The sequence below is a fragment of the Caretta caretta genome, chromosome 1 (assembly GCF_965140235.1).
Source record: "Caretta caretta isolate rCarCar2 chromosome 1, rCarCar1.hap1, whole genome shotgun sequence".
In the NCBI taxonomy this organism is placed as follows: domain Eukaryota; kingdom Metazoa; phylum Chordata; order Testudines; family Cheloniidae; genus Caretta; species Caretta caretta.
Window position 1 is genome coordinate 299735253 of NC_134206.1, and position 26084 is coordinate 299761336.

Sequence of the window (26084 nt, forward strand, 5' to 3'; positions counted from 1 at the left end):
TTTGAATTTTAATGTCCTATTTGGCCAGAGTGGCAAGCTGCAGGTGACCATGCAGAGCTCATCAGCAGAGGAGACCATGATGGAGTCCCAGAATCGCAAAAGAGCTCCAGCATGGACTGAATGGGAGGTACGAGATCTGATCGCTGTATGGGGAGAGGAATCTGTGCTATCAGAACTACGTTCCAGTTTTCGAAATGCCAAAACATTTGTCAAAATCTCCCAGAGCATGAAGGACAGAGGCCATAACAGGGACGTGAAGCAGTGCAGCATGAAACTTAAGGAGCTGAGGCAAGCCTACCAGAAAACCAGAGAGGCAAACGGCTGCTCCAGGTCAGAGCCCAAAACATGCCGCTTCTATGATGAGCTGCATGCATTTTAGGTGGTTCAGCCACCACTACCCCAGCCGTGTTGTTTGACTCCTTCAATGGAGATGGAGGCAATACAGAAGAAGGTTTTGGGGACGAGGAAGATGATGATGATGAGGTTGTAGATAGCTCACAGCAAGCAAGTGGAGAAACCGGATTTCCCGACAGCCAGTAATGGTTTCTCACCCTGGACCTGGAGCCAGTACCTCCCGAACCCACCCAAGGCTGCTTCCCAGACCCGCCAGGCGGAGAAGGGACCTCTGGTGAGTGTACCTGTTAAAATACTATACATGGTTTAAAAGCAAGCATGTTTAATGATTAATTTGCCCTGGCATTCGTGGCTCTCCTGGATATACTCCCAAAGCCTTTGCAAAAGGTTTCTGGGGAGGGCAGCCTTATTCCATCCACCATGGTAGGACACTTTACCACTCCAGGCCAGTGGCACGTACTCGGGAATCATTGTAGAACAAAGCATTGCAGTGTATGTTTGCTGGCATTCAAGCAACATCCGTTCTTTATCTCTCTGTGTTATCCTCAGGAGAGTGATATCATTCATGGTCACCTGGTTGAAATAGGGTGCTTTTCTTAAGGGGACATTCAGAGGTGCCCGTTCCTGCTGGGCTGTTTGCCTGTGGCTGAACAGAAATGTTCCCCGCTGTTAGCCACGGGGAGGTGGGAGGGTGGAGGGCCTAGCCACGCGCTGCGGGGAGGCAAAATGCGACCTTGGAATGAAAGCATATGTACTATGTATGTAATGTTAACAGCAAGGTTTACCATGAAAGAGCGTACCCATTGTTCTATAAAATGTGTCTTTTTAAATACCACTGTCCCTTTTTTTTCTCCACCAGTTGCATGTATTTCAAGGATCACAAGATCTTCTCCTTCCCAGAGGCTAACAAAGATTAGAAGATGGAAAAAACACACTCACGATGAAATGTTCTCTGAGCTCATGCTGTCCTCCCACACTGACAGAGCATAGACGAATGCGTGGAGGCAGATAATGTCAGAGTGCAGGAAAGCACAAAATGACCGGGAGGAGAGGTGGCGGGCTGAAGAGAGTAAGTGGCGGGCTGAAGAGAGGGCTGAAGCTGAAAGGTGGCGGCAGCGTGATGAGAGGAGGCAGAATTCAAAGCTGAGGCTGCTGGAGGACCAAACTAATATGCTTCAGCATATGGCTGAGCTGCAGGAAAGGCAGCAGGAGCACAGACCGCCGCTACAGCCCCTGTGTAACCAACCGCCCTCCTCCCCAAGTTCCATAGCCTCCTCACCTAGACACCCAAGAACGCGGTGGGGGGACCTCCGGCCACCCAGCCACTCCACTCCAGAGGATTGCCCAAGCAACAGAAGGCCGGCATTCAATAAGTTTTAAACTTTTAAAGTGCTGTGTGGCCTTGTCTTTCCCTTATCCACCACCCCTCCTGGTGCTTCTCTCCTCCACCACCCCTCCTGGGCTACCTTGGTAGTTATCCCCCTATTTGTGTGATGAATTAATAAAGAATACATGAATGTGAAGCAACAATGACTTTATCGCCTCTGCAAGCAGTGATCAAAGGGAGGAGGGGAGGGTGGTTAGCTTACGGGGAAGTAGAGTGAACCAAGGGGCGGGGGGTTTCATCAAGGGGCGGGGGGTTTCATCAAGGTTTCATCACACCGTAGCCTGGCCAGTCATGAAACTGGTTTTCAAAGCTTCTTTGATGTGCACCGCGCCCTCCTGTGCTCTTCTAACCACCCTGGTGTCTGGCTGCACGTAACCAGCAGCCAGGCGATTTGCCTCAACCTCCCACCCCGCCATAAACGTCTCCCCCTTACTCTCACAGATATTGTGGAGCGCACAGCAAGCAGTAATAACAGTGGGAATATTGGTTTTGCTGAGGTCTAACCAAGTCAGTAAACTGCACCAGCGTGCTTTTAAACGTCCAAATGCACATTCTACCACCATTCTGCACTTGCTCAGCCTGTAGTTGAACAGCTCCTGACTACTGTCCAGGCTGCCTGTGTATGGCTTCATGAGCCATGGCATTAAGGGATAGGCTGGGTCCCCAAGGATAACTATAGGCATTTCAACATCCCCAATGGTTATTTTCTGGTCTGGGAATAAAGTCCTTTCCTGCAGCTTTTGAAACAGACCAGAGTTCCTAAAGATGCGAGCACCATGTACCTTTCCCGGCCATCCCACGTTGTTGTGATGTTGGTGAAATGTCCCTTGTGATCCACCAGTGCTTGCAGCACTATTGAAAAGTACCCCTTGAGGTTTATGTACTCGCCGGCTTGGTGCTCCGGTGCCAAGATAGGGATATGGGTTCCGTCTATGGCCCCACCACAGTTAGGGAATCCCATTGCAGTAAAGCCATCCACTATGACCTGCACATTTCCCAGGGTCACTACCCTTGGTATCAGCAGATCTTTGATTGTGTTGGCTACTTGTATCACAGCAGCCCCCACAGTAGATTTGCCCACTCCAAATTGATTCCCGACTGACCGGTAGCTGTCTGGCATTGCAAGCTTCCACAGGGCTATTTCCACTCGCTTCTCAACTGTGAGGGCTGCTCTCATCTTGGTATTCTTGCACCTCAGGGCAGGGGAAAGCAAGTTGCAAAGTTCCATGAAAGTGCCCTTACGCATGAGAAAGTTTTGCAGCCACTGGGAATCGTCCCAGACTCGCAACACTATGCGGTCCCACCAGTCTGTGCTTGTTTCCCGAGCTCAGAATCGGCGTTCCACAGCATGAGCCTGCCCCATTAGCACCAGGATGCCCACATTGCCAGGGCCGCTGCTTTGAGAGAAGTCTGTATCCATGTCCTCATCACTCTCATCACCGTGCTGACGTCGCCTACTTGTCCGGTATCGCTTTGCCAGGTTCTGGTGCTGCATATACTGCTGGATAATGCGTGTGGTGTTTAATGTGCTCCTAATTGTCAAAGTGATCTGAGCGGGGTACATGCTTGCCGTGGTATGGCGTCTGCACAGAAAAAAGGCGCGGAACAATTGTCTGCCGTTGCCCTGACGGTGGGAGGGGGCGACTGACGACATGGTTTACAGGGTTGGCTTACAGGGAATTAAAATCAACAAAGGGGGTGGCTTTGTGAGAAACTGAATGACCCCCTCAAGGATAGAACTCAAAACCTCAAGGATAGAACTCAAAACTGGGTTTAGCAGGCCGTTGATTTCACAGAGGAAGGGAGGGAGGAGAAAATGAATACAAAACAGATCTGGTCTATTTCTTGTTTTGAGCCACTCATCTATCTTTATACATCCTACTGGCAGCAAACTGTGCAGTACAACTGCTAGCCATCGTCATCTCCTGGGTGCTCGGCAGAAGGCGGTGCAGTATGACTACTGGCCATCGTCTTCTGCTAGCTGCAGATTAAAAGACAGTGCACTGCCGGTACGACTCAATCATCATGAGACGAAACAAGGGAAATGACCTGGCTGAGTCACTCCCGTGTTTGCCCAGGTGCCCAGTTAAAAGAGCACCCAGGACTATGTCGACGACGGCTACCAGTCATACTGCACTGTCTGCTGCCAAAAGGCAATAAACTGCTGCTGTGTAGCAATGCATTACCATGTCTGCCAGCACCCAGGAGACATACGGTGATGATTAGCTGAGTGGGCTCCATGCTTGCCGTGGTATGGCATCTGCACAGGTAACTCAAGAAAAGAGGCGCAAAACGATTGTCTGCCCTTGCTTTCACGGAGGGAGGGAGGGAACGGGGGCCTGACGATATGTACCCAGAACCACCCGCGACAATGTTTTAGCCCCATCAGGCACTCGGATTTCTACCCAGAATTCAAATGGGTGGCGGAGACTGCGGGAACTGTGGGATAGCCACCCACAGTGCAACGCTCCGGAAGTCGACAGTTGCCTCGGTACTGTGGACACACTCTGCTGACTACATGCACTTAGAGCATTTGTGGGGGGACACACACAATCGACTGTATAAAAACGCTTTCTACAAAACCGACTTCTATAAATTCGACCTAATTTCGTAGTGTAGACATACCCTTAGTTAATAATCTATTTTACTTTCAGGTTTTCATGTATTAGCAATACTGAGTTGCAAACCCTCCAGAGGGAATATTTGTTTCCACTGGATCATAAAAATAATAATAATAATGAGAACATGTTGGTCTGAGTAATTCTAAAAAAGCATATTTTTACAAAGGCTAAATCTGGGGCCAAATTTAACCTGAGAGTATCCCTTTAATGCCCCTCTCTTGTTCAGACAGAGATTTTCTAGAGCAGCATGACTGCCTTTTTCCTGTATTATTTGCAGAAGAACCCCCAGTTTAGTTCCTTAACATGGAGAACATAAGAATGGCCATACTGGGTCAGACCAATGGTCCATCCAGCTCACTATCTTGTCTCTGACAGTTACCAATGCCAGGTGCTTCAGAGGGAATGAACAGAAGAGGCAATCATTGAGTGAGCTATCTCCTGTCATCCACTCCCAGCTTCTGGCAGTCAGAGGCTAGGGAAACCCAGAGTATGGGGTTTAATCCCTGATAATCTTGGCTAGTAGCCACTGATGGATTTATCTGCCTTGAATTTACCTAATTCTTTTTTGAACCCAGTTATATATTTGGCCTTCACAACATCCCCTGGCAATGAGTTCCATGAGTTGACTGTGCATTGTGTGAAGAAGTACTTCCTTTTGTTGTTTTAAACTTGCTGTCCATTAATTTAATTGGATAAACCCTTGGTCTTGTGTTATGTGAAGGAATAAATAACGTTTCCCTTTTCACTTTCTCCACACCTTAATGATTTTATAGACCTCTGTAATAGCTCCCCCTTAGTCATCTCTTTTCCAAGATGAAAAGTCCCAGTCTTTTAAATCTCTACTCATACAGAAGCTCTTCCATACCCATAATAATTTTTGTTGCCCTTCTCTGTACTTTTTCCAATTCTAATATATCTTTTTTGAGATGGGGCAACTAGACCTGCATGCCGTATTCAAAATGTGGGCATACCATGGATTTATATAGTGGCATTATGATATTATCTGTCTTCTTATCTATTCCTTTCCTAATGGTTCCTAATATTCTGCTAGCTTTTTTGACTGCTGCTACACATTGAGCAGATGTTTTCAGAGAACTATCCATGATGACTCCAAGATCACTTTCTTGAGTGATAACGGCTAATTTAGATCTTGTTGTTTTTTATATATAGTTGGGATTATGTTTTCCAATGTTCATTACTTTGCATTTATCAACATCTGCCATTTTGTTGCCCAGTCATCCAGTTCTGTGAGATCCCTTTGTATTTCTTCACGGTCTGCTTTGGACTTAATTTTGGAGTAATTCTGTATCATCTGCAAATTTTGCGACCTCACTGTTTACCCCTTTTTCCAAATCATTTATGAATATGTTGAACAGCACTAGGCCCAGTACAGATCCCTCGGGGACACCCCTATTTACCTTTCTCCATTCTAAAAACTGACCATTAATTCCTATGATTTGTTTCCTGTCTTTTAATAGTTATTGATCTATGTGAGAAACTTCCCTCTTATCCCATGATAGCTTACTTTGCTTAAGAGCCTTTGGTGAGGGACTTCGTCAAAGACTTTCTGAGGGTATGTCTCTACAACAACTAGACACTCCCAACTGGCCCGTGCCAGCCGACTCAGGCTCATGGGGCTAGGGCTGTAGGGCTGTTTCATTGCTGTGCTTGGGCTGGGGCTCTAGGTGCCTGCAAGGTGTGAGGATCCCAGAGCCTGGTCGTCTGCACAGCAATGAAACAGTCTTGCAGCCTGAGACCTGCAAGCCTGAATTGGCTGGTACGGGCCAGCCACAGGTTTTTCTTTGCTGTGTAGATGTACCCTGAAAGTCAAAGTGCTATTTACTCACTGGATCACCCTTGTCCATGTTTGCTGACCTCCCTCCAAGAATTCTGCTAGATTGATGAGGCATGGTTTCCCTTTACAAAAGCCATGTTGATCTTCCCCAACAAATCGTGTTCACCTGTGTGTCTGATAATTCTGTTCTTTACTATAATTTCAACCAATCTGCCTGGTACTGAAGACGTACTTGCACAGAATAACGATTGTGCTTCTTGTGAATATCATTATTTTCTGAGAAGGTCTTGCTGGATAAGTATGTAGAGAGAACTGACACTAACCACTCCTTAGACTTCAGAGCAATTTTTTTTATTCCTGCTGTTGTTGTTGAAGGTATCTGATAGCAGGGTGACCAGATAGCAAGTGTAAAAAATCAGGACGGAGGGGTGGAGGATAATAGGTGCCTATATAAGAAAAAGCCCCCAAAATCGGGACTATCCCTATAAAATCAGGACATCTGGCCACCCTAACTGATAATGAGCCCTGCTGACAGGCACTGTGCTTTATTTGAGAAACGCAGCTCAAACCTGGAGGGGCAGACCAATCTGAGAGCTGCAGAGGTTGGAATTGCAAAGAGCTCTAATATGTTGTGCTCTAATGCCCCTTCTAGACTCTCTTGGTGAGAACTACAAGGTACCTAGTTCATAAACTCTGTTAATATGACCCTACCTTTTAGTTTGCACCAGTGGGGTTTATTGGGGGAGCAAAAGCATGACACATTAGAAGGCTCTATAATTTACATCCCTGTAGTCTGGACTGTGGTGCCATGTAGAAACCCCGGCACCATCAGAAACGAAGAATAAAAAGAGCAGTTCGCTGAATGGTGGATCATCAGTGAAATCAGAAAAGTTCAGTTATAAGTGGTGGAGAGAGAAAAGAATAGACAACATCAGGTAAGTCCCCCTCCAGAACATTAAGAAATGGCCTTTAGAATCACAATCTCAAAAGCTTCTTACCCATGCTCAATAGTACTCTAAATCAGAGGTCCCCAAACTGTGGGGTACATCCCCTAAGGCAGTGGTTTTTAAACTTTTTTCCTCGTGACCCAGTTGAAGAAAATTGTTGATTCATGTGACCCAACATAATTATATCTTTTGATTAGAGTTTTCATAAAATCATAATATTGAAATACATTCCAGCTTAACCCACTTTACATAACTAACATGACACACTAGCCTTAGTAAGCCTATGGTAAGGAGTGTGGGAGGTGGCCCAGGGTAGGGCAGAGGGTGGGGTGAGGGCTCTGCTTGGGAGTGAGGGCTCCAGGGAGGAGCTGGGGATGAGGGGTTCAGGGTACAGGAGGGGGCTCAGGGCTGGGGCAGAGGGTTGGGATGTGGGGGGGTGAGGGCTCTTGCTGGGGGTGCAGGCTCTGGGGTGGGTCGGGGATGAGGAGTTTGGAGTGCAGCAGCTAGCTCTGGGGGAGGGGCCTCTGTTTCTCCTTGCCGGCAGGCAGCATGGAGCTCCGAGGGAAGGGGCCCTCTCTCCCACTGGCGGCAGGCAGTACGGAGAAGGGGCCCCTCTCTCCCCATTCCGGCAGGCAGCACGGAGCTCCAGGGGAAGGGCCTCTCTCTCCCTCTGCACAGAGCTCTGGATGAAGGGTCCCCCTCTCCCTGCTGGCAGCAGCGAGGTCTGGGGCTGGGAGAGAGACCCACAGCAGCCCTGCGAGCCCCAACTTGCTCCCCTCCCCAGTTACCGCCCACCCCCTACCTCTCTCCTCTCCAGGTACCTGCTGCGCAGCCCTTTAGAGCTGCTACACAGCAACGATCGTTATAATTTGAATCAGCAATGCAACCCAGGACCTGACATTCCGCGACCCATACTTCGAAAAACACTGCCCTAGAGGGTGCAGAGGAATGTTCGGGGCTGGGTGGGGGTGGGGGGGGAAGAGAGGGAGAGAGGGTGCAGCTGGGGCCTGGGCAACCCAGCTGTGCTCCTGGTCCCGGCTGCCAGCATTCTGGCTGCCTACCGAGGCTCCACTCCCGACCCCATCCCTTTATATCCCAACTGTGGTTCCAGCCTCGGCCCCTTACCCCTGTCTACCTCCTTAGTAAAAAGGTAAAAAGTTTGGGGACCACCGCTCTAAGTTTTACACAAATGTATACTATCAAAGAATAATCAGCAAGACTCTCACCCATATTTATGATTGCAGCAGCCCTATTTAGAAAATGACATTGCGATGAACAAGAGAAAAATGAGATTTCTCATAAATATGGCAAAAAAGACATAGGATATGGGGCCATCAGGCAGAGCAAGTTTGTCATTCTCCTTTTTTTCCATACCCGCACTCTAAATCCCAGCTATTGTCTTAAGAAAGATACAGACATATTTTTTTCCATGCATCAGAACAACCAACAGAATTATCATCTCTCATCAACAATCCACAGAGAGGATGGCACTGTACCGTTTTTCAGGAAGGAGCTCAGGAAAAAAAAGTTTATAGACACATACTTGCAAAATGCGGTCTCCTTCTCGGATCCGGCCATCTCGGGCGGCGATGCTGTTTGGATCAACCTGCATAGGAAGGTATCCAAAAACTGAGCATGAAAAGATCTCAGCTTCAAACAACTCAATTTGTAGAATTTGTAAAAATGACATTGTTCACATTGTGGAAAGACAGTCTAAAACTCTATTCAGTCAGATGAACATACCAATTCTGCGAATAATCACAGAATCTTGTTCTAAAACAAATCTAAAGACAGAGAGGGTTGAGGGGGTGTACGATTTTCAGAACAATATTTTTCCACATGACTGTCGAGCACTAACTTTCAGCTATAATAGAGCAGAGTATTACTGACAGAATTCTTAGGCTCTGGAAATTCACTTTGGACTGAGGTGATTTTGAAGCCTTGCTAAATGAGTGGTTGATATCTCCACACAGCAGGTCTATGTCTGCTTAAGGAGATAGTATGATCTCCTTTTCTGAAAATGTATTTTTAAATGATTGTACTAGCTATCAACCTAGCATTTCCTCTGGATTTTTCAGTTCCCAAAGAATTACAAGAAAAACAAAGAAAGATCTACAGTACAGAGATCATTCATGGATCCTATACACTGGGTCTGGTTTGAGTTGCTTAATTTAAAGTTGGCTTAGCATAAATAGATATTTAGGGTTCCATTAACAGTTTATCAGAGTCACAATAGCTCATCCCTGAACAATGACCTGCTCTTCAAAGGGGCAATATTATTATCACCTTTCACTTGATGGTTATCTTAAACCATTTATTTTACCTTGTCATGGCAAGAGCAATTTTTCAACCTAAACATTTTGAGCATAGCATTTGGTTTGCAGGTTACAGCAGATGTTAGATATTATTTTCTTATTGTGCACTGCCAGACAAAAAAGTGAGTTTGAAGAGTTTAATCAAGTATGAAAAACAATACAATTAAATGTACACAGTGTTGTTGTAGCCGTGTCAGTCCTGGGATATTAGAGACACAAGGTAGGTGAGGTAAGATCTTTTATTGGTTTAACTTCTATTGGTGAGAAACAAGCTTTTGAGCTTACACAGAGCTCTTCTGACCTGAAGAAGAGCTCAGTGTAAGCTTGAAAGCTTGTCTCTCTCTCACCAATAGAAGTTGGTCCAATAAAAGATATTACTTCACCCACCTTGTGTCTCTAATAGAATTAAACTTACTTTAAAAGAAAGGGCTGAGAGATTCCAAGCAGAGCAATACCCTCCATTTGGGAAAGGAAACATATTTTAGATATAAAGGTATGAGATCCCTTTACCTTTTTTCCCCTCACAAGGCCAAACAGATATTCATAGTAGTGCTTACATACCTATGGGAAGAGTTATTCTTAGCAAGTTTTATACTAATCCCTAATTTTTGAGCTAAGGCTGTGGTTTTCACATACTTTCACAGTGTTGTTGGCAGTTCCAGAACAATCTTTTTCCATTCCCATTTTTATGTGATTCACTTTACGGCAATGCAGGACAATTCTTTCTGCTAAACTCACTCCACTTCCGGCGTTCAGATTCTTGTGCTATGTCACCTGAAGGTGACAAATTGTGTATCAGATTCACTCAGGAGAATCAACACCCAGCTTGGACTCATAAAATCTTTGTCTTCTCATCTAGAAAAACTTCTCTCTTTAAAATTATCGGAGACTCACGTGAAATTAATGCACCTGAAAGTCTTTCTAAGCCTGATACTGCAAGGTGCTAAATACCTCTTAGAGGGTGCTGAATACTCTCACTTCCCATTGAAGCAGATGGGAGTTGAGATTGTTCAATACCTCAAGGTGTCAGGATCAGGCCTTCTGTTTGTTAGCTGGTAAAACAAAGAAGAGTGCTAGGACAGACTAGATTTTCTGACAGATTCATCTCACAGATTGTTTTATGCTGTTCCTCTCTTCCTCGAACATATGTGATTATTGTAAAAATAAATTAGCCATTGTTACTGTTAACATGACTGCAGTAATGGGAGAACACAGACGTGTGGGAATCAGAACTTTTGCTGACTTTCCACATATTTGTGGGATTATATTCAAATTTCAGAGAATGCTCCGACTTTGCACTTTTCCTAACTATGATGTTGTATTAATAGCATCACGTTAAACAAACAAGCTGGTAATAATTATATTACTTGGGCAACATAATTTACTCTCCTAATTGAAAGTGACAAGTGCTGGCTGACAGCCAGTATTACTGCAGTCAGGTCTCAGAACACTTGTTTCTATTTTTCCATTGAGTCCCACCCACCACAACTTTACCTCACTGACATAGATTCCTGTGTCTTCCTCATCATCTGTTCTGTAGCAGACAGTCAACCCCAGCTTCTCTTGACTGCTAACACGACACAGCTCGACCTCCTATGAGAAAACAAACAAACACAGTGTGGCATTTGTCTTGGGAAGAAATTCTGCAGTAGAACGGAGAACTAAATTACTGAGATTCTCTTGGGCAACCATAGAAACGTTTTAATAATTTCACTCAATACCATATAATATGTCTCCCCTTCCACATTATACCTTTTATTTTGTATTAACAATCAAAATATGCAAATCATGGGATGAGTAAATTGTGGCTGCCTTTGGACAGTCTCAGTCTGCAGCCTCGTGTCCATTCTTATGAGGAAAACATCCCTAATAAATAAAGGAAGGAAGTCTAAATATATTAAAGTTGTAAGCTAGATAAGCACAGTTAGGTAAGTCATGCCTAACTCCGAGAAATATGAATGTGCACTGATTTTGCCGGATTTTTTTTTTTTTTTTTTTGCTTTTGGATCATAGGAGCTGCTTACAGTATATTACATAGTCATTTTACTCCTATCACATCAACAACTGATTTACAGGACAGAGGACAGGCTAGCTACTCATCAGTCGATCCATTACAAATGAGTGTCACTCTCTTCCACTAGTAAGCTAAGTCATAAAGCAAAATCACAGCCTCCCGTTAATAACATAATTCATCCCACAGCCAGTTCAGTGCCATAGTTTAATAGTAGGTGTTGTTAGATAATTGATGGATGTATCAAGGGTTATCCTGAGGGGTTGCTGTGGTATCCTCTCTGTGACCTGTGTCACTCTTGTATTCACACACTACTGCAAGGATTTTTGTACAAAATATGCCTTGTGGGGTATCATGTGAAAAACAGTAACATTGTGGTTAATAATATAGTTGTGAAATATATGTAACAATGCTGTATGTGAAATTATGGACACTTGCTAATATTATGCTTTAGAGTCTGTGAATAAAGGTCTACAGACTAGGCATGTCAGGAGGACATAACAGGTTTTCTCCAGACAAAGGAAAGGGGCTGACATCTCAAACCAGGTGTGGCCCAAAGTCTATGGCCTTTCGTGGAGGTTGCAGCCAGAGAGAGAATTAGCATAGTAGCAAATACTAGTGTGGGAGGAACCAGCATGGAGTCTCATCTTCCAGACCTCATGTCTCCTTTACTGAGCTTGAACGAATGAACCTTATCTGGGTGCCCTTCAGAAGAATAAATTTCAAAGGATCACTGAACTATAAAGGGAGGGGGAGCAAACCCCTAAGTTATTTCACTTTAAGAAATAAGAAACCAAGCAATTTAATCTCTGTGAAGAGTCCTGGCCAGTCAAAAGCTGGAAAGAAGATTATGGATGAGAGAAACCATCCTGAACAAAAACTAGGCTAAGTTTTAGACTTTTAGATAAAAAGGAGTACTTGTGGCACCCTTAGAGACTAACCAATTTATTTGAGCATGAGCTTTCGTGAGCTACAGCTCACTTAGAGAATACAGACTAACACGGCTGTTACTCTGAAACCAGACTTTTAGATGCGTGTTTTCACTTTCATTTGCCGGTAGCCATCTCTACCTTTGTCTCTTTTACTTGGGATCAATTAGTCCATGCTCTTTTGTTAATAAATTTGTACTATTTTTGTTATAAATCATCAGCACTGGGTAAGTTCAGTTGTATGCTTCCAGTAAACTGTCAGGTTGGAGTGTTATATTGTCTCTGTAGAGGGATGTGAACCTAATTCTTTCTCCGTGAGGGTCCAGGGAGAGGGACTGCAGGATGACAATTTTGGGCAAATTTGGGACTGAAAGGGTTGTAAGGTCAGAATACAAGGAGTATCCAAATTGGGCAAAGCCAGGGTGAGGCTTGTGGGCTGCTGGCAGGCTGCTGGAGTCAGAGCTCTGAATCAAAGCTGCGAAGTCAAAAGACGCCGTGGGTTACAAGACAGACATTGGCTGAATTACTTTCTGCCCTGGTGAACCCCAAATGTCACACTCCCCAATTATGAGATGATGCTGAAAACATATTCTTAGTGCTGGATGTCCCAGCTGTGGTGTCTCAGGAAAAGTACAAGTGTCAGGGGCAGACAGCAGAGTCATTACTACTACACACACCAGTACAAATATCTAGGATTTCAGATGGGAAACTTATACCAAATATAAGTGTTGAATATTGTGAAATTAATAACCTTAGTAAAGAATAATCTATTATATAATAGAGTGGTTTAAGTTTGTTTGAGAAACACTGAATTTCAGCCACTGGATTTCTTTACAGCCACTCTGAAAACTACATATGGAGCTAGATTGCGTCTGGCTCTCCTGAGTGCACAAATGGGAAGAAGAGAAGAGGACAGAAGGAGACTTCTCCTCCCAGTAGTTCCTGGGCATGACACCAGCCCTTGCATCCAGGGAGCACAAGGACGATCCCAGTTTAGTATTTACAGCAGCACTAGTCTTCCCAAAGGGAGCAGGAAGGGTGATGGTGGGTCTGCATTCTCTATTCCTCCCAAGCAGCAAACAGAGGTAATGCCATACCAGGGTAATGAATGCTGCACCCTTCAATTTGTGAGGCACAGCTATATTCCCAACAAGCCAGAGACTTTGCACTGACCTAGGGCACAATGCCTTTAAAGGATAGGAAGGACGGTCTAGGGATAGGGCACTGAACTGGGACTCAAGAGACCTGACTTGTCTGCCAAGCAAGTCACTTAATCTTACCTGTGCCTCAGTTCCCCATCTGTAACATAGGGATAGTAGCTATCTCCTTAGCAATATTATAAGGATAAAGTCCATTAATGATTGTCAAGTGCTCATATACTATGGTGATGAGGGCCACATAAATGGATAGATGTACTGCCTCAGAATGAGCAATTCCATCACTATACTTCATTCTCTGGAAGATTATGGCTTAAAATGACAATGTTGCCAATGATTTTCATGACATTTTGACTTTTATTAGAGAAATTTTGTAAAAGGGCACTACTGCTTATTGTATTCCTGTTCCTTCCCCAGTATATAAGCACATGCTCAGTATGTGTAGTGTAAACTGTATAAACTTCTGTCTTGATTTAAGACATTTCACATTTTAATAAGCTAATAAGAAAATAAGGGAAAAACTGACAGATTGGTTTTTCTTAGAAAGGATAGTTGCTTTAAATACCTATAATATGCTGAGGAGTGGAAAGGGCATATACTATATTGCTGAGGAGTGGAAAGGGCATGTACTATACTGTAGATTTTAAAGAAGGAAGCTGAAATCTTATTTCACAAAGAAAGAGAATTACTAATAGTGACCTGATTTTGGCATTGGGAATGAATGTATGTATACTGACTAGAGGCCCATTCAAAACCCGTAATAACTGATGCCTCCGGAGGGAAAAAGAACACTTGATTAGAATGGTACCATTAGGAAGGAATTAGAGTAACAAAACAGCTTCAATTACACCAACAAGGTATACTTTTAAAAGAATAAAGAAGCTTGTGGTCCCTTGGAGGCCTATAAGGAAGCCTAAATACACCATAAAGGACTGAGACTGGGACCTTTAAATCAAGGCAAATGAGGAGTTGTGCACAAGCTGAAATCCATTGACTTTCATTGTCCTGCCAACACAACCTTCGAAACTCCCTGAACCGAGGATGGACAGGGACCCCAAGGACTGCTCTGAACATAATTTCTTCAGTTTATAGTGACCTTGAAGTTCTTTTGGATGATTCATCTCAAAATGCTTTTCCAATAAAGCTGTATGAATGTTTCACATTGGAAATGAACTGAACTCTTATGGAGGATGTTGGTTTAACGAGCAGAATTTAACTATTCAGGGCATGAAACAAATGAACAGGGACACATGTTCTGGTCTTGGAGCCTGAAAAGTATGTTAGGACTGGTTTCAGAGGAACAGCCGTGTTAGTCTGTATTCGCAAAAAGAAAAGGAGTACTTGTGGCACCTTAGAGACTAACCAATTTATTTGAGCATGAGCTTTCGTGAGCCACAGCTCACTTCATCAGATGTGATGAAGTGAGCTCTGGCTCACGAAAGCTCATGCTCAAATAAATTGGTTAGTCTCTAAGGTGCCACAAGTACTCCTTTTCTTTTTATGTTAGGACTGTCACTGTATTTGTTTGTTTGTATTTGATCACCACCCTTTACGGGATGGAATGCATCAGGCCGGCTTGTGTATTCTGCCTGAGTTGCTGGGGCTGTCCCTTAGCTCAACAGTAGAGACCTGAGATTGTGTAGGCAAAGATCTTAAATTAATTTCCCATTGCAATGTGTATAAAGGTGGCTAATGACTGTGGTACCCATGTGTATGTGGCCCTGGATAATTATAATCTCTCAAAAAGACTGGAGACTCCTCTGAATATTCCACTTTGAAATGCTGACATCTACAGCTGGAGCAGAACTGCCTGATAAAAGCTTCATGTTCTTTACTTTGCAGTCAACCAGTCTCTTACCCAGTTTAGGACAGAAGCTGAAAAAGGTCTGATGTTTGGTATGGAAACAAGTCTTCCAGAGCCAGAAGATTGCACATACAAGCTGCTAAACTAAACCTAATTTCCTTTTCATGATGTACAAGACACATTAAGTATCCTACAGCATTACTCAAACCCAAGCCTAATGTGAGAATTTTACCCCTTGCACCTGGGGTAAACTGGCATGGCTCCAATAACTTCAATTGAGCAACACTGAATTGCACCAGCTGAGGAGCTGGTCCATAAAGCTCATTTCTCCTCCAGAGAAACATCTGACAGTGGGCTTTGTGACAGCTGTCTGTTGGTGATTTTCCCCCGCTGATCTTTAACAGAAGAAAGAATGAGTCTGGCGGCAGCAGTGCATATGTGAAAATCATGATTTTTCTCTTTAAATCCCTCTTGGGTATACATACATCTGTTTCCTCTTATTTTGTGGTTTTTGTTTTTTTGACATTTGACGACTCAACGGCCTTTCTTCAGAAATCAGTCTGAATCCTGTGAAAATTAAGACAATGTACAATGGCCCACATCTGGGGAAGGATGGGAACAGAGGGCAGAGGCTGGGATGAGGATCTCACCCTAGCCTCCAAGAGGCAGCTGTCTCCCAACATGAGAAGTACTCCGTTGCTAATGACAGAAATCAAAACAATGCCAGAAAACAGTACTCTCAGTTTTCTGAGACTTCTTTAAAAGATTTAAGTAAATCACTTTAAGGATTGTCACCCCATGAAATTTAGGGAAATAGGTTCCCAGGGGAGCGGTTCCTTAAAAGATGGGAAAGATGACTAAGAGGAAGAGGTCATTCTCTTGAAGGCCTGAAGAATAGGTTAAATTAGTCATCCTCCAAAGTGATGGAGTAGTGGGTTAAGGGCTATAGCCTTCTGCCTCCAGGTTAAACGTTGTCATTCCCTTCAGTGATGGAAAACCAGTTTAAAGGCTGCTGGCCTCAGGAGACAGAGAACTGGGTTAGAAGCTGTCACCTCTTTGGAGGAAGCAAAGCTAGGTTAATACTGTCAATTCTTTAGGTGATAGGAAAGTAGGTTATAAATGTCATCCACTGGGTTGCTGTCTTTGTAGAACTGATGAAAAGAGGTTAAGGGCTATGACAGAAGACCCTGTAAACATTTGCTTTTAAGCTGGGAAATGGAAAACTAGTTGAGAGGGCTTTTATAATGAGAGCTGAAATACAAGGGCAAGAGCCACTTTTCCTTTAGAAAATATACCACCAGTTGCACATCAGCTGTCTCTGGCGAGACTCTTTTCAGAAAGGCAAAAACATTGGGCCTCATTGCAGTATGTCTGCAAGATATTAACTTGAGAACAGACCTTAATTTAGAGTAAATTCAGAGAAGCTCTTTTTCTCCCCCTCACCCAGGATCAGACTCATGAGAGTTATTAACCTGAGGAAGACTGCAATGGAATAATTATAAACTTGGAGAAATCGTTTTCTCTAGCATTTCCTTTCTGTGCACACTGTCAAAATTCTTGTCTGAGCCCTGGTCATCTTGATTTTGAATACTTCAACCTCCTCCTGTGAGCATCAGCTATGCCCAACTACCCACCCATATCTCTTAAGTTCATTAAAATTGTGGCTACCAAGATCCTCTTTCCAGCTCATTGTTGATAAAGTCACCTCCTTTTCAAGTTCCTTCATTGGCTTTCCTTCTCCACCACCACAAACTTCTTGTCCTCATCTTCAAACCCTTCCCTAACCATCCATACAATCATCTAATAGTGACATTGATCCCCACTTTTGTTCTAGCGACGATGCCAGTCTCAGTCACCCACTCCTCCAATTTCCCCCCAAGCATTTTCAAACTTCAAGACATACTGCCCCAATGAGTGAGAATAACTCCCTATCCATTCTGCAAAGCCACCACATTATCCTCTTGAAGTCCCTCCTTGTAATTCACTTCTGTCACAAAGACTACAGAAATCTGCTCTCTGATAACAGCTAGATAGGCAAACAGCCAACTGCTATTACTCTTATTGCTGCTACCACTACAATCTGTGTATACACCTAGTCTATACAAAAACATCCTATTTTTATTGTTGTTACCTTGTTCTCCTTGACCCTCACTCAACTGTTTGTCTTGTCTTTAAGACTGTAAGCTCTTCAGGGCATGGACTGTTATCCCTTCTATGTTTCTACAGCACCTAGCACAATGGGGCTGAGGCTTCCACAATACAAATAAATAATATTATTTTTATACTATAAATGTAATTTTATACACTTGAGAAATAATGGGAATGGAAATGTGGAGACAAATACAGACCAGTTCTAATATACAGCAAGCTCAGTTCGCTGCTTCTTGCAAAGGAGAGGAAATCTGCAGCCCTCTACACCAATGAAGGCCTCTGTGTCACAGGGGAGGGTAGATGGCATTTGTACTGCTGCTGAGCGACTCTGCTGTTTTAAACATGATCGAGACTCCATTTGAACCACACTCACTGAAACTGCAAGGGGAATATGCTGAATCAGACCCTCCCCTGACTTCTCTGTCATGATCATCCTGCAGAGTTGGAGTTACAGGTGCTTTATACCACCCAGTACCCATAAGATGCTCTTTCCACTGCTGGGAGTCCTGTACCATGAGTCAAGTCAGATTCTGCCGGTGTAACCTAAACTAAATCAATCCCTGAATCAAAGGCAACTTCATTACACAGAACAAGTTAAAGTTTATTCAATAGCCACAACAACTGGAAGTTCAAAAATACTATAAAAGTTCATTATTGTGAACTTGACATTCTATTCACATTCATAGGAGAGACCATGATGCATTTATACTGGATTCTTGTCAGTGGAATTTGTACTTCTTGGGTTGCTCTAGTGCTATTCACAGTTAATAAAAGACACATACAATGACACTGCCCCCAATCTTTTTATATTTCAGTGTCCAGTCTTACACTGCAGACACTGAATTCTGTCTCCTTTTATGTCCACTTTCATTTCTTTCCACTAACTACTTATGCTTCCCTCTCAAAATGTGAAATGCATTAAGTCCAGTCTACTGTATTTGCAATAAAACTAAAACATTTCAATCAATTAGCAGACATGCAATGTCTCCTGTTCTGCTAATGTACGACAAATGGAACGTCTGCATTTGTCTAGTTCGTATATTATACGTGAGAGAGACAAGGTGAGTGAGGCAATATCTTTTGGTGAAAGAGGCAAGCTTTCGAGCTCCACAGAGATCTTCAGTTCCATGGAGCTTGAAAGCCTATCTCTTTCACCAACAGAAGTTGGTCCAATAAAAGATATTATCTCACCCTCCTTGTCCCTCTCATATCCTGGGACCAATATGGCTACCTCACACTGCAAACATATATAATACATAAGACTTGAAGGTGCCTGAGACTGCATTGACAAAACAAATTTGTTGATCCCCACTTAGAATGAAAGCACTGGGCCCACTTCCAGGATGTATTATTTAGGAAACTTAAAAAGAACAGATTACCACAGCAGAAGAAGGAAACACTTATTGATAGAAACAAAATTCTTCATAACGACTGCTTGCTGGAGCAGGAACTGTCGGATTTTCTGGTAAGGCACTGGCTGCTGTGGGTTTGGGCATATGTTTGAGTATGCTGTTCTGGTGGTATTCCACTGTGAGCAGAACTTTTCCTACCCTTCTCAATGAAGAAATGGTCATTTTTAGAAAACACTTAAGTGCCCTGTCTCTTAGATCTTCTGGATGGCTTTTAAACAGATTCCCAGAACATATATTTTGTTTCTATAGTCTTAACTAAAGCATTGACCAATCAAAAGTATTAATTCACATGAACAAACTAACTACCAGCTGATGTCAGTTAAGAAATTAAATATGAATAGAGGAAGGCTAGTTTACAGTTAAAGCACAAATCGGGGAGAGAGAAGATCTGGATTCTATTACCGTCTCCACCATAAACTCTGTGTGTGTGACCATGGGCATGTCACTTTATCTTTTCTATGACTCAGTTTCCCCATTTGTAATATAGGCGTAGTAATATCTACATCACAGGGATGCCATGGAACTACATCCATAAATGTTTGTAAAATGCTTCAAGATCCTTGGTAGGAAGTAGCACGGAAGACACTAAAGAAGTTTAAAAAAATTATGATAAATACTACATGCCCCAGAATATATTTTTGCCGTTTATAACAAACAACTGTTGCACAATGCCAAAGGATCATGATATGATGACAAAACGTAATAACTTTCATGATCACTAAACCTTTATAGTAGGGCTGTCAAACGATTAAAAAGATTGCGATTAATCGTGAGATAAAAATTCACAATTAATTGCTGTTTTAATCACTTTGTTAAACAGTAATAGAATACCATTTATTTAAATATTTTTAGATCTTATTTAGAATACAAATATTTGCACTGTAAAAAGATAAACAAAAGTATGAGGTGAACTGAAAAATACTTTCTTTTGTTTATCTTTTTTACAGTGCAAATATTTGTAATAAAAATAATATAAAGTGAGCACTGTACACTTTGTATTCTGTGTTGTAATGGAAATCAATATATTTGAAAATGTAGAAAACATCTAAATATATTTAAATAAATGGTATTCTATTATTGTTTAACAGAGCAATTAAAACTGCGATTAATCACTATTAATTTTTTAATCAAGTTAATTTGTTTTGAGTTAATTGTATGAGTTAACTGTGATTAATTGACAGCCCTTGTAGTAATGGTCCCAAACAGACACTGTGATTTGAATGCATGTGTTGTATTTCTGTAAAATGGATGAGAGTGAGAATACTTTAAGTCATTTCACCTATGTATAAACCATATTAGACCCCTCCACCTGGCCCCATTTAGCTCAACCTTCTTCAGTGCAAAGGAACTCTGAGTTTTCATGTAATTCACACACCAGTATAGTGTGCCTGTAAATCCAGGCCCTGCACTAGCTCTCCAGCCTCCTTTGAGCAACTCTCACGGGCAGGAAATGAGGGGAAAGGATGCTTGTGATCTCTTGGATTAACAAGTATGTAGCAGTCTACTGTGTAAATTGTGAGGAAACCCCCTGGCGCATTTACAGTTTTAAAAGATGAGGTCACCAGAGCCTAGTGGAGGGGTTATTAGGTCCTGTTATACAAAAAGATGAGGAGAGAGCAGCTGGAGTGGAGGAATCCCTCAAACGCCACTGCTGGTGGGAAGTCAGACACACCGAGCTTTCCCTCCAAGCCCTGCACTCTAGAGGGCATGAAAAGGCTGTCAATTCTACTCTAAAGCTCTAATATCCAGGGCACCAACAATCCTCCTATTGAGAACCTCACAAAAAGATAGGATGATCTGGGACATAGGGATATACTTTGAAGGACACTGGAGGGAGGTAGAATATGGAAGCCTCCCTAGATTCTGGTCAGTTTGTATACCTTTGAGTGATTATCCAAACTGCCTGGCTACAAATTGATCCAAAGTTACCCACCACTAGTTACAATCATTTGTAATGTCAGAAAAAGAAAGAAAAATTAGTCTCCCCCCGCCGGATTCTTTCATCTGAGTGTTTGCAGAGCAGCAGTTTTAATACAGGCTAACCATGTTGTGCTGTAATCTAGGACTGTAAGAATTACAATTATAAAATAAATCAAGGTTCATTGACTCCTGTATATATTTTGCTTCAAGGACTCACCCAATACCTGATGCTTCAGAGGATGAACTGTAGTTTTCACTATAAAGTTTGGAAAGAAAATATAAACAATACAATAAAGCAAAACAGAAATGACTATTTGTATCTCAGCTCTTCTTTGCAATCTGAATAAAGCCTAAGAAACTACTTTAATTTTCATCCTGCTAATGGCACTTGTGACAAAATGATTAATTGAAACAGCAATGGCCAAGAGCAGAGTAATTTAAAGAATAGGTGGATAAAGAATGAGCTGAGAAAAACATCAATTTGGGTTTTTTTAAGTATAAAACAAAATAGAAACAAACCTAACTTCACAGTGGAAACTACATTTATTCCATTGAAGCATCAGGTATTAGGCCATTTCTGGAAGTCAGTGGGACTATTCACATAATTGAAGTTAGGAATGTGCTTAAGTACCTTTCTGTATCAGGGCCTCTATGAGGTGAAATGATCTTCTGGGGTGTTATATGTAGTTATGACTTGTCTGCTCTGTATACTTTCAATCAGGATTATCATACTCTCTTAACAGATACAGCTTAATGTTACCTGCTTCTTGCTAGTGGTTCTCTATAACCCGTGGAAACCAAGTAAGGGAATCTCTTCCAGTGTCATAAATTTGTCCAATAATCTTATGCTATTGTCACCTCTCTTATTCTGATTCCAGACTTGGAAATGCTTTGGGCCTCCTGATCATTATAGACCAGCATTCCATATGGCAGACTGCACTGACCGTACCACTCTAATGATGCTCTCCCTTTTACCTATATAACTGGTAGAATATCCCCTTTCAGAATGGAGAATCACTGAACATTTAGGCTGCTGCTTCTTGTAAAGCTTAAACCTCATACTCCCGTGTCTTAAGTACACAAGTTTTTTGCAATCATTAGCTAATAAATCTGCTGGTAAAATCAAAGTAGATACTACAAACAATGTCTGAGATAATACACATTATCTCTGTGGAGGGAACTAAAATAAAAGTACAGCAGAGAAAGACTGTGGAACTGTATTAACCCCCTGTCCTCCGCCCATAATCAAGCCCTATGATATTTTTCAGAGGAACAGCTGTGTTAGTCTGTATTCGCAAAAAGAAAAGGAGTACTTGTGGCACCTTAGAGACTAACCAATTTATTTGAGCATGAGCTTTCGTGAGCTACAGCTCACTTCATCAGATGTTTACCGTGGAAACTGCAGCAGACTTTATATACACACAGAGAATATGAAACAATACCTCCTCCCACCCCACTGTCCTGCTGGTAATAGCTTATCTAAAATGATCAACAGGTGGGCCATTTCCAGCACAAATCCAGGTTTTCTCACCCTCCACCCCCCCACACAAATTCACTCTCCTGCTGGTGCTAGCCCATCCAAAGTGACAACTCTTTACATAATCAAGTCGGGCTATTTCCTGCATAGATCAAGGTTTTCTCATATCCCCCCCACCCCCATACACACACAAACTCACTCTCCTGCTGGTAATAGCTCATCTAAACTGACCACTCTCCAAGTTTAAATCCAAGTTAAACCAGAACATCTGGGGGGGGGGGGGGGTAGGAAAAAACAAGAGGAAACAGGCTACCTTGCATAATGACTTAGCCACTCCCAGTCTCTATTTAAGCCTAAATTAATAGTATCCAATTTGCAAATGAATTCCAATTCAGCAGTTTCTCGCTGGAGTCTGGATTTGAAGTTTTTTTGTTTTAAGATAGCGACCTTCATGTCTGTGATTGCGTGACCAGAGAGATTGAAGTGTTCTCCGACTGGTTTATGAATGTTATAATTCTTGACATCTGATTTGTGTCCATTTATTCTTTTACGTAGAGACTGTCCAGTTTGACCAATGTACATGGCAGAGGGGCATTGCTGGCACATGATGGCATATATCACATTGGTGGATGTGCAGGTGAACGAGCCTCTGATAGTGTGGCTGATGTTATTAGGCCCTGTGATGGTGTCCCCTGAATAGATATGTGGGCACAATTGGCAACGGGCTTTGTTGCAAGGATAAGTTCCTGGGTTAGTGGTTCTGTTGTGTGGTATGTGGTTGTTGGTGAGTATTTGCTTCAGGTTGCGGGGCTGTCTGTAGGCAAGGACTGGCCTGTCTCCCAAGACTTGTGAGAGTGTTGGGTCATCCTTTAGGATAGGTTGTAGATCCTTAATAATGCATTGGAGGGGTTTTAGTTGGGGGCTGCAAATTTGCAAATTGGATACTATTAATTTAGGCTTAAATAGAGACTGGGAGTGGCTAAGTCATTATGCAAGGTAGCCTGTTTCCTCTTGTTTTTTCCTACCCGCCCCCCCCAGATGTTCTGGTTTAACTTGGATTTAAACTTGGAGAGTGGTCAGTTTAGATGAGCTATTACCAGCAGGAGAGTGAGTTTGTGTGTGTATGGGGGTGGGGGGGATGTGAGAAAACCTTGATCTATGCAGGAAATAGCCCGACTTGATTATGTAAAGAGTTGTCACTTTGGATGGGCTAGCACCAGCAGGAGAGTGAATTTGTGTGGGGGGGTGGAGGGTGAGAAAACCTAGATTTGTGCTGGAAATGGCCCACCTGTTGATCATTTTAGATAAGCTATTACCAGCAGGACAGTGGGGTGGGAGGAGGTATTGTTTCATATTCTCTGTGTGTATATAAAGTCTGCTGCAGTTTCCACGGTAAACATCTGATGAAGTGAGCTGTAGCTCACGAAAGCTCATGCTCAAATAAATTGGTTAGTCTCTAAGGTGCCACAAGTACTCCTTTTCTTTTTGCGAATACAGACTAACACGGCTGTTCCTCTGAAACCTGTCATTATGCAAGGCACTGCATTTAGCCGTATGGAGTGGAAATCTATCAACTGCATGAAGAAACTTGTACAGATACAGACAGACATCATCTTCCTTTCCAAATGCAAACAGATGGACATCGTACCAAAAGGACTGAAGGTCAAAAATCCATTACAATCTACATACCACACAGACTATGCTGACAGCTTGTGCCTCACGCTCTCAAAGAAACTGCGGAATCACCTGATCAAGATCCTCTATAGCAAACAGGGAAAGATTAAGAATGAGCTCTCAAAAATGGATACTCTCATAAAGAACCAACCTTCCACACAAACTTCCTCGTGGCTGGATTTTACTAAAACTAGACAAGCCATTTACAACACACACTTTGCTTCTCTACAAAAGAAAAAAGACACTAAACTTTCTAAACTACTACATGCTACAAGGGGCCACAGCAATGGTTCCCTCACCCCACCTAGCAATATTGTTAACCTATCCAACTATACTCTCAGCCCAGCAGAAGCAGCTGTTCTATCTCGGGGCCTCTCCTTCTGCCCCTCCACCCCCACGAACATGATACAGTTCTGTGGTGACCTAGAATCCTATTTTCGACGTCTCCGTCTCAAGGAATATTTCCAAAATACCTCTGAACAACATACTAATCCACAGAGGTCTCCCTGCCAACACTACAGAAAGAGGGATTCTAGATGGACTCCTCCTGAAGGTCGAAACAGCAGACTGGACTTCTACATAGAGTGCTTCCGCCGACGTGCACGGGCTGAAATTGTGGAAAAGCAGCATCACTTGCCCCATAACCTCAGCCATGCGGAACGCAATGCCATCCACAGCCTCAGAAACAACTCTGACATCATAATCAAAAAGGCTGACAAAGGAGGCGCTGTTGTCATCATGAATAGGTCGGAATATGAAAAAGAGGCTGCTCGGCAGCTCTCCAACACGAGTTTCTACAAGCCATTATCCTATGATCCCACTGAGAGTTACCAAAAGCAACTACAGCATTTGCTCAAGAAACTTCCTGAAAAAGCACAAGATCAAATCCGCACAGACACACCCCTGGAACCCCGACCTGGGATATTCTATCTACTACCCAAGATCCATAAACCTGGAAATCCTGGGCGCCCCATCATCTCAGGCATTGGCACCCTGACAGCAGGATTGTCTGGCTATGTAGACTCCCTCCTCAGGCCCTACGCTACCAGCACTCCCAGCTACCTTCGAGACACCACTGACTTCCTGAGGAAACTTCAATCCATCGGTGATCTTCCTGATAACACCATCCTGGCTACTATGGATGTAGAAGCCCTCTACACCAACATTCCACACAAAGATGGACTACAAGCCGTCAAGAACACTATCCCCGATAATGTCACGGCTAACCTGGTGGCTGAACTTTGTGACTTTGTCCTTACCCATAACTATTTCACATTTGGGGACAATGTATACCTTCAGATCAGCGGCACTGCTATGGGTACCCGCATGGCCCCACAGTATGCCAACATTTTTATGGCTGATTTAGAACAACGCTTCCTCAGCTCTCGTCCCCTAAAGCCCCTACTCTACTTGCGCTATATTGATGACATCTTCATCATCTGGACCCATGGAAAAGAAGCCCTTGAGGAATTCCACCATGATTTTAACAATTTCCATCCCACCACCAACCTCAGCCTGGTCCAGTCCACACAAGAGATCCACTTCCTGGACACTACAGTGCTAATAAACAATGGCCACATAAACACCACCCTATACCGGAAACCTACTGACCGCTATTCCTACCTGCATGCCTCCAGCTTTCACCCTGACCACACCACACGATCCATCGTCTACAGCCAAGCTCTGCGATACAACCGCATTTGCTCCAACCCCTCAGACAGAGACAAACACCTACAAGATCTCTGTCAAGCTTTCTTACAACTACAATACCCACCTGCAGAAGTAAAGAAACAGATTGATAGAGCCAGAAGAGTTCCCAGAAGTTACCTACTACAGGACAGGCCTAACAAAGAAAATAACAGAACGCCACTAGCGGTCACCTTCAGCCCCCAACTAAAACCCCTCCAATGCATTATTAAGGATCTACAACCTATCCTAAAGGATGACCCAACACTCTCACAAATCCTGGGAGACAGGCCAGTCCTTGCCTACAGACAGCCCCGCAACCTGAAGCAAATACTCACCAACAACCACATACCACACAACAGAACCACTAACCCAGGAACTTATCCTTGCAACAAAGCCCGTTGCCAATTGTGCCCACATATCTATTCAGGGGACACCATCACA

At 43.1% G+C, this 26084-nt stretch overlaps 1 protein-coding gene across 3 annotated transcripts in view; it reads right to left on the reverse strand.

Moving 5' to 3' along the window:
- The window catches only part of PDZRN4 (PDZ domain containing ring finger 4), a 391453-nt gene that overhangs the window by 16826 nt on the left and 348543 nt on the right, over positions 1-26084 (reverse strand). For all 3 annotated transcript variants that reach the window (XM_048836019.2, XM_075124416.1, XM_048836020.2), the window contains 2 exons: positions 10914-11012; positions 8648-8710 (listed from right to left, as the gene is read on the reverse strand). In XM_048836019.2, coding sequence (XP_048691976.1) covers positions 8648-8710; positions 10914-11012 — 162 coding nt within the window. The remainder of the gene's footprint in view (positions 1-8647; positions 8711-10913; positions 11013-26084) is intronic.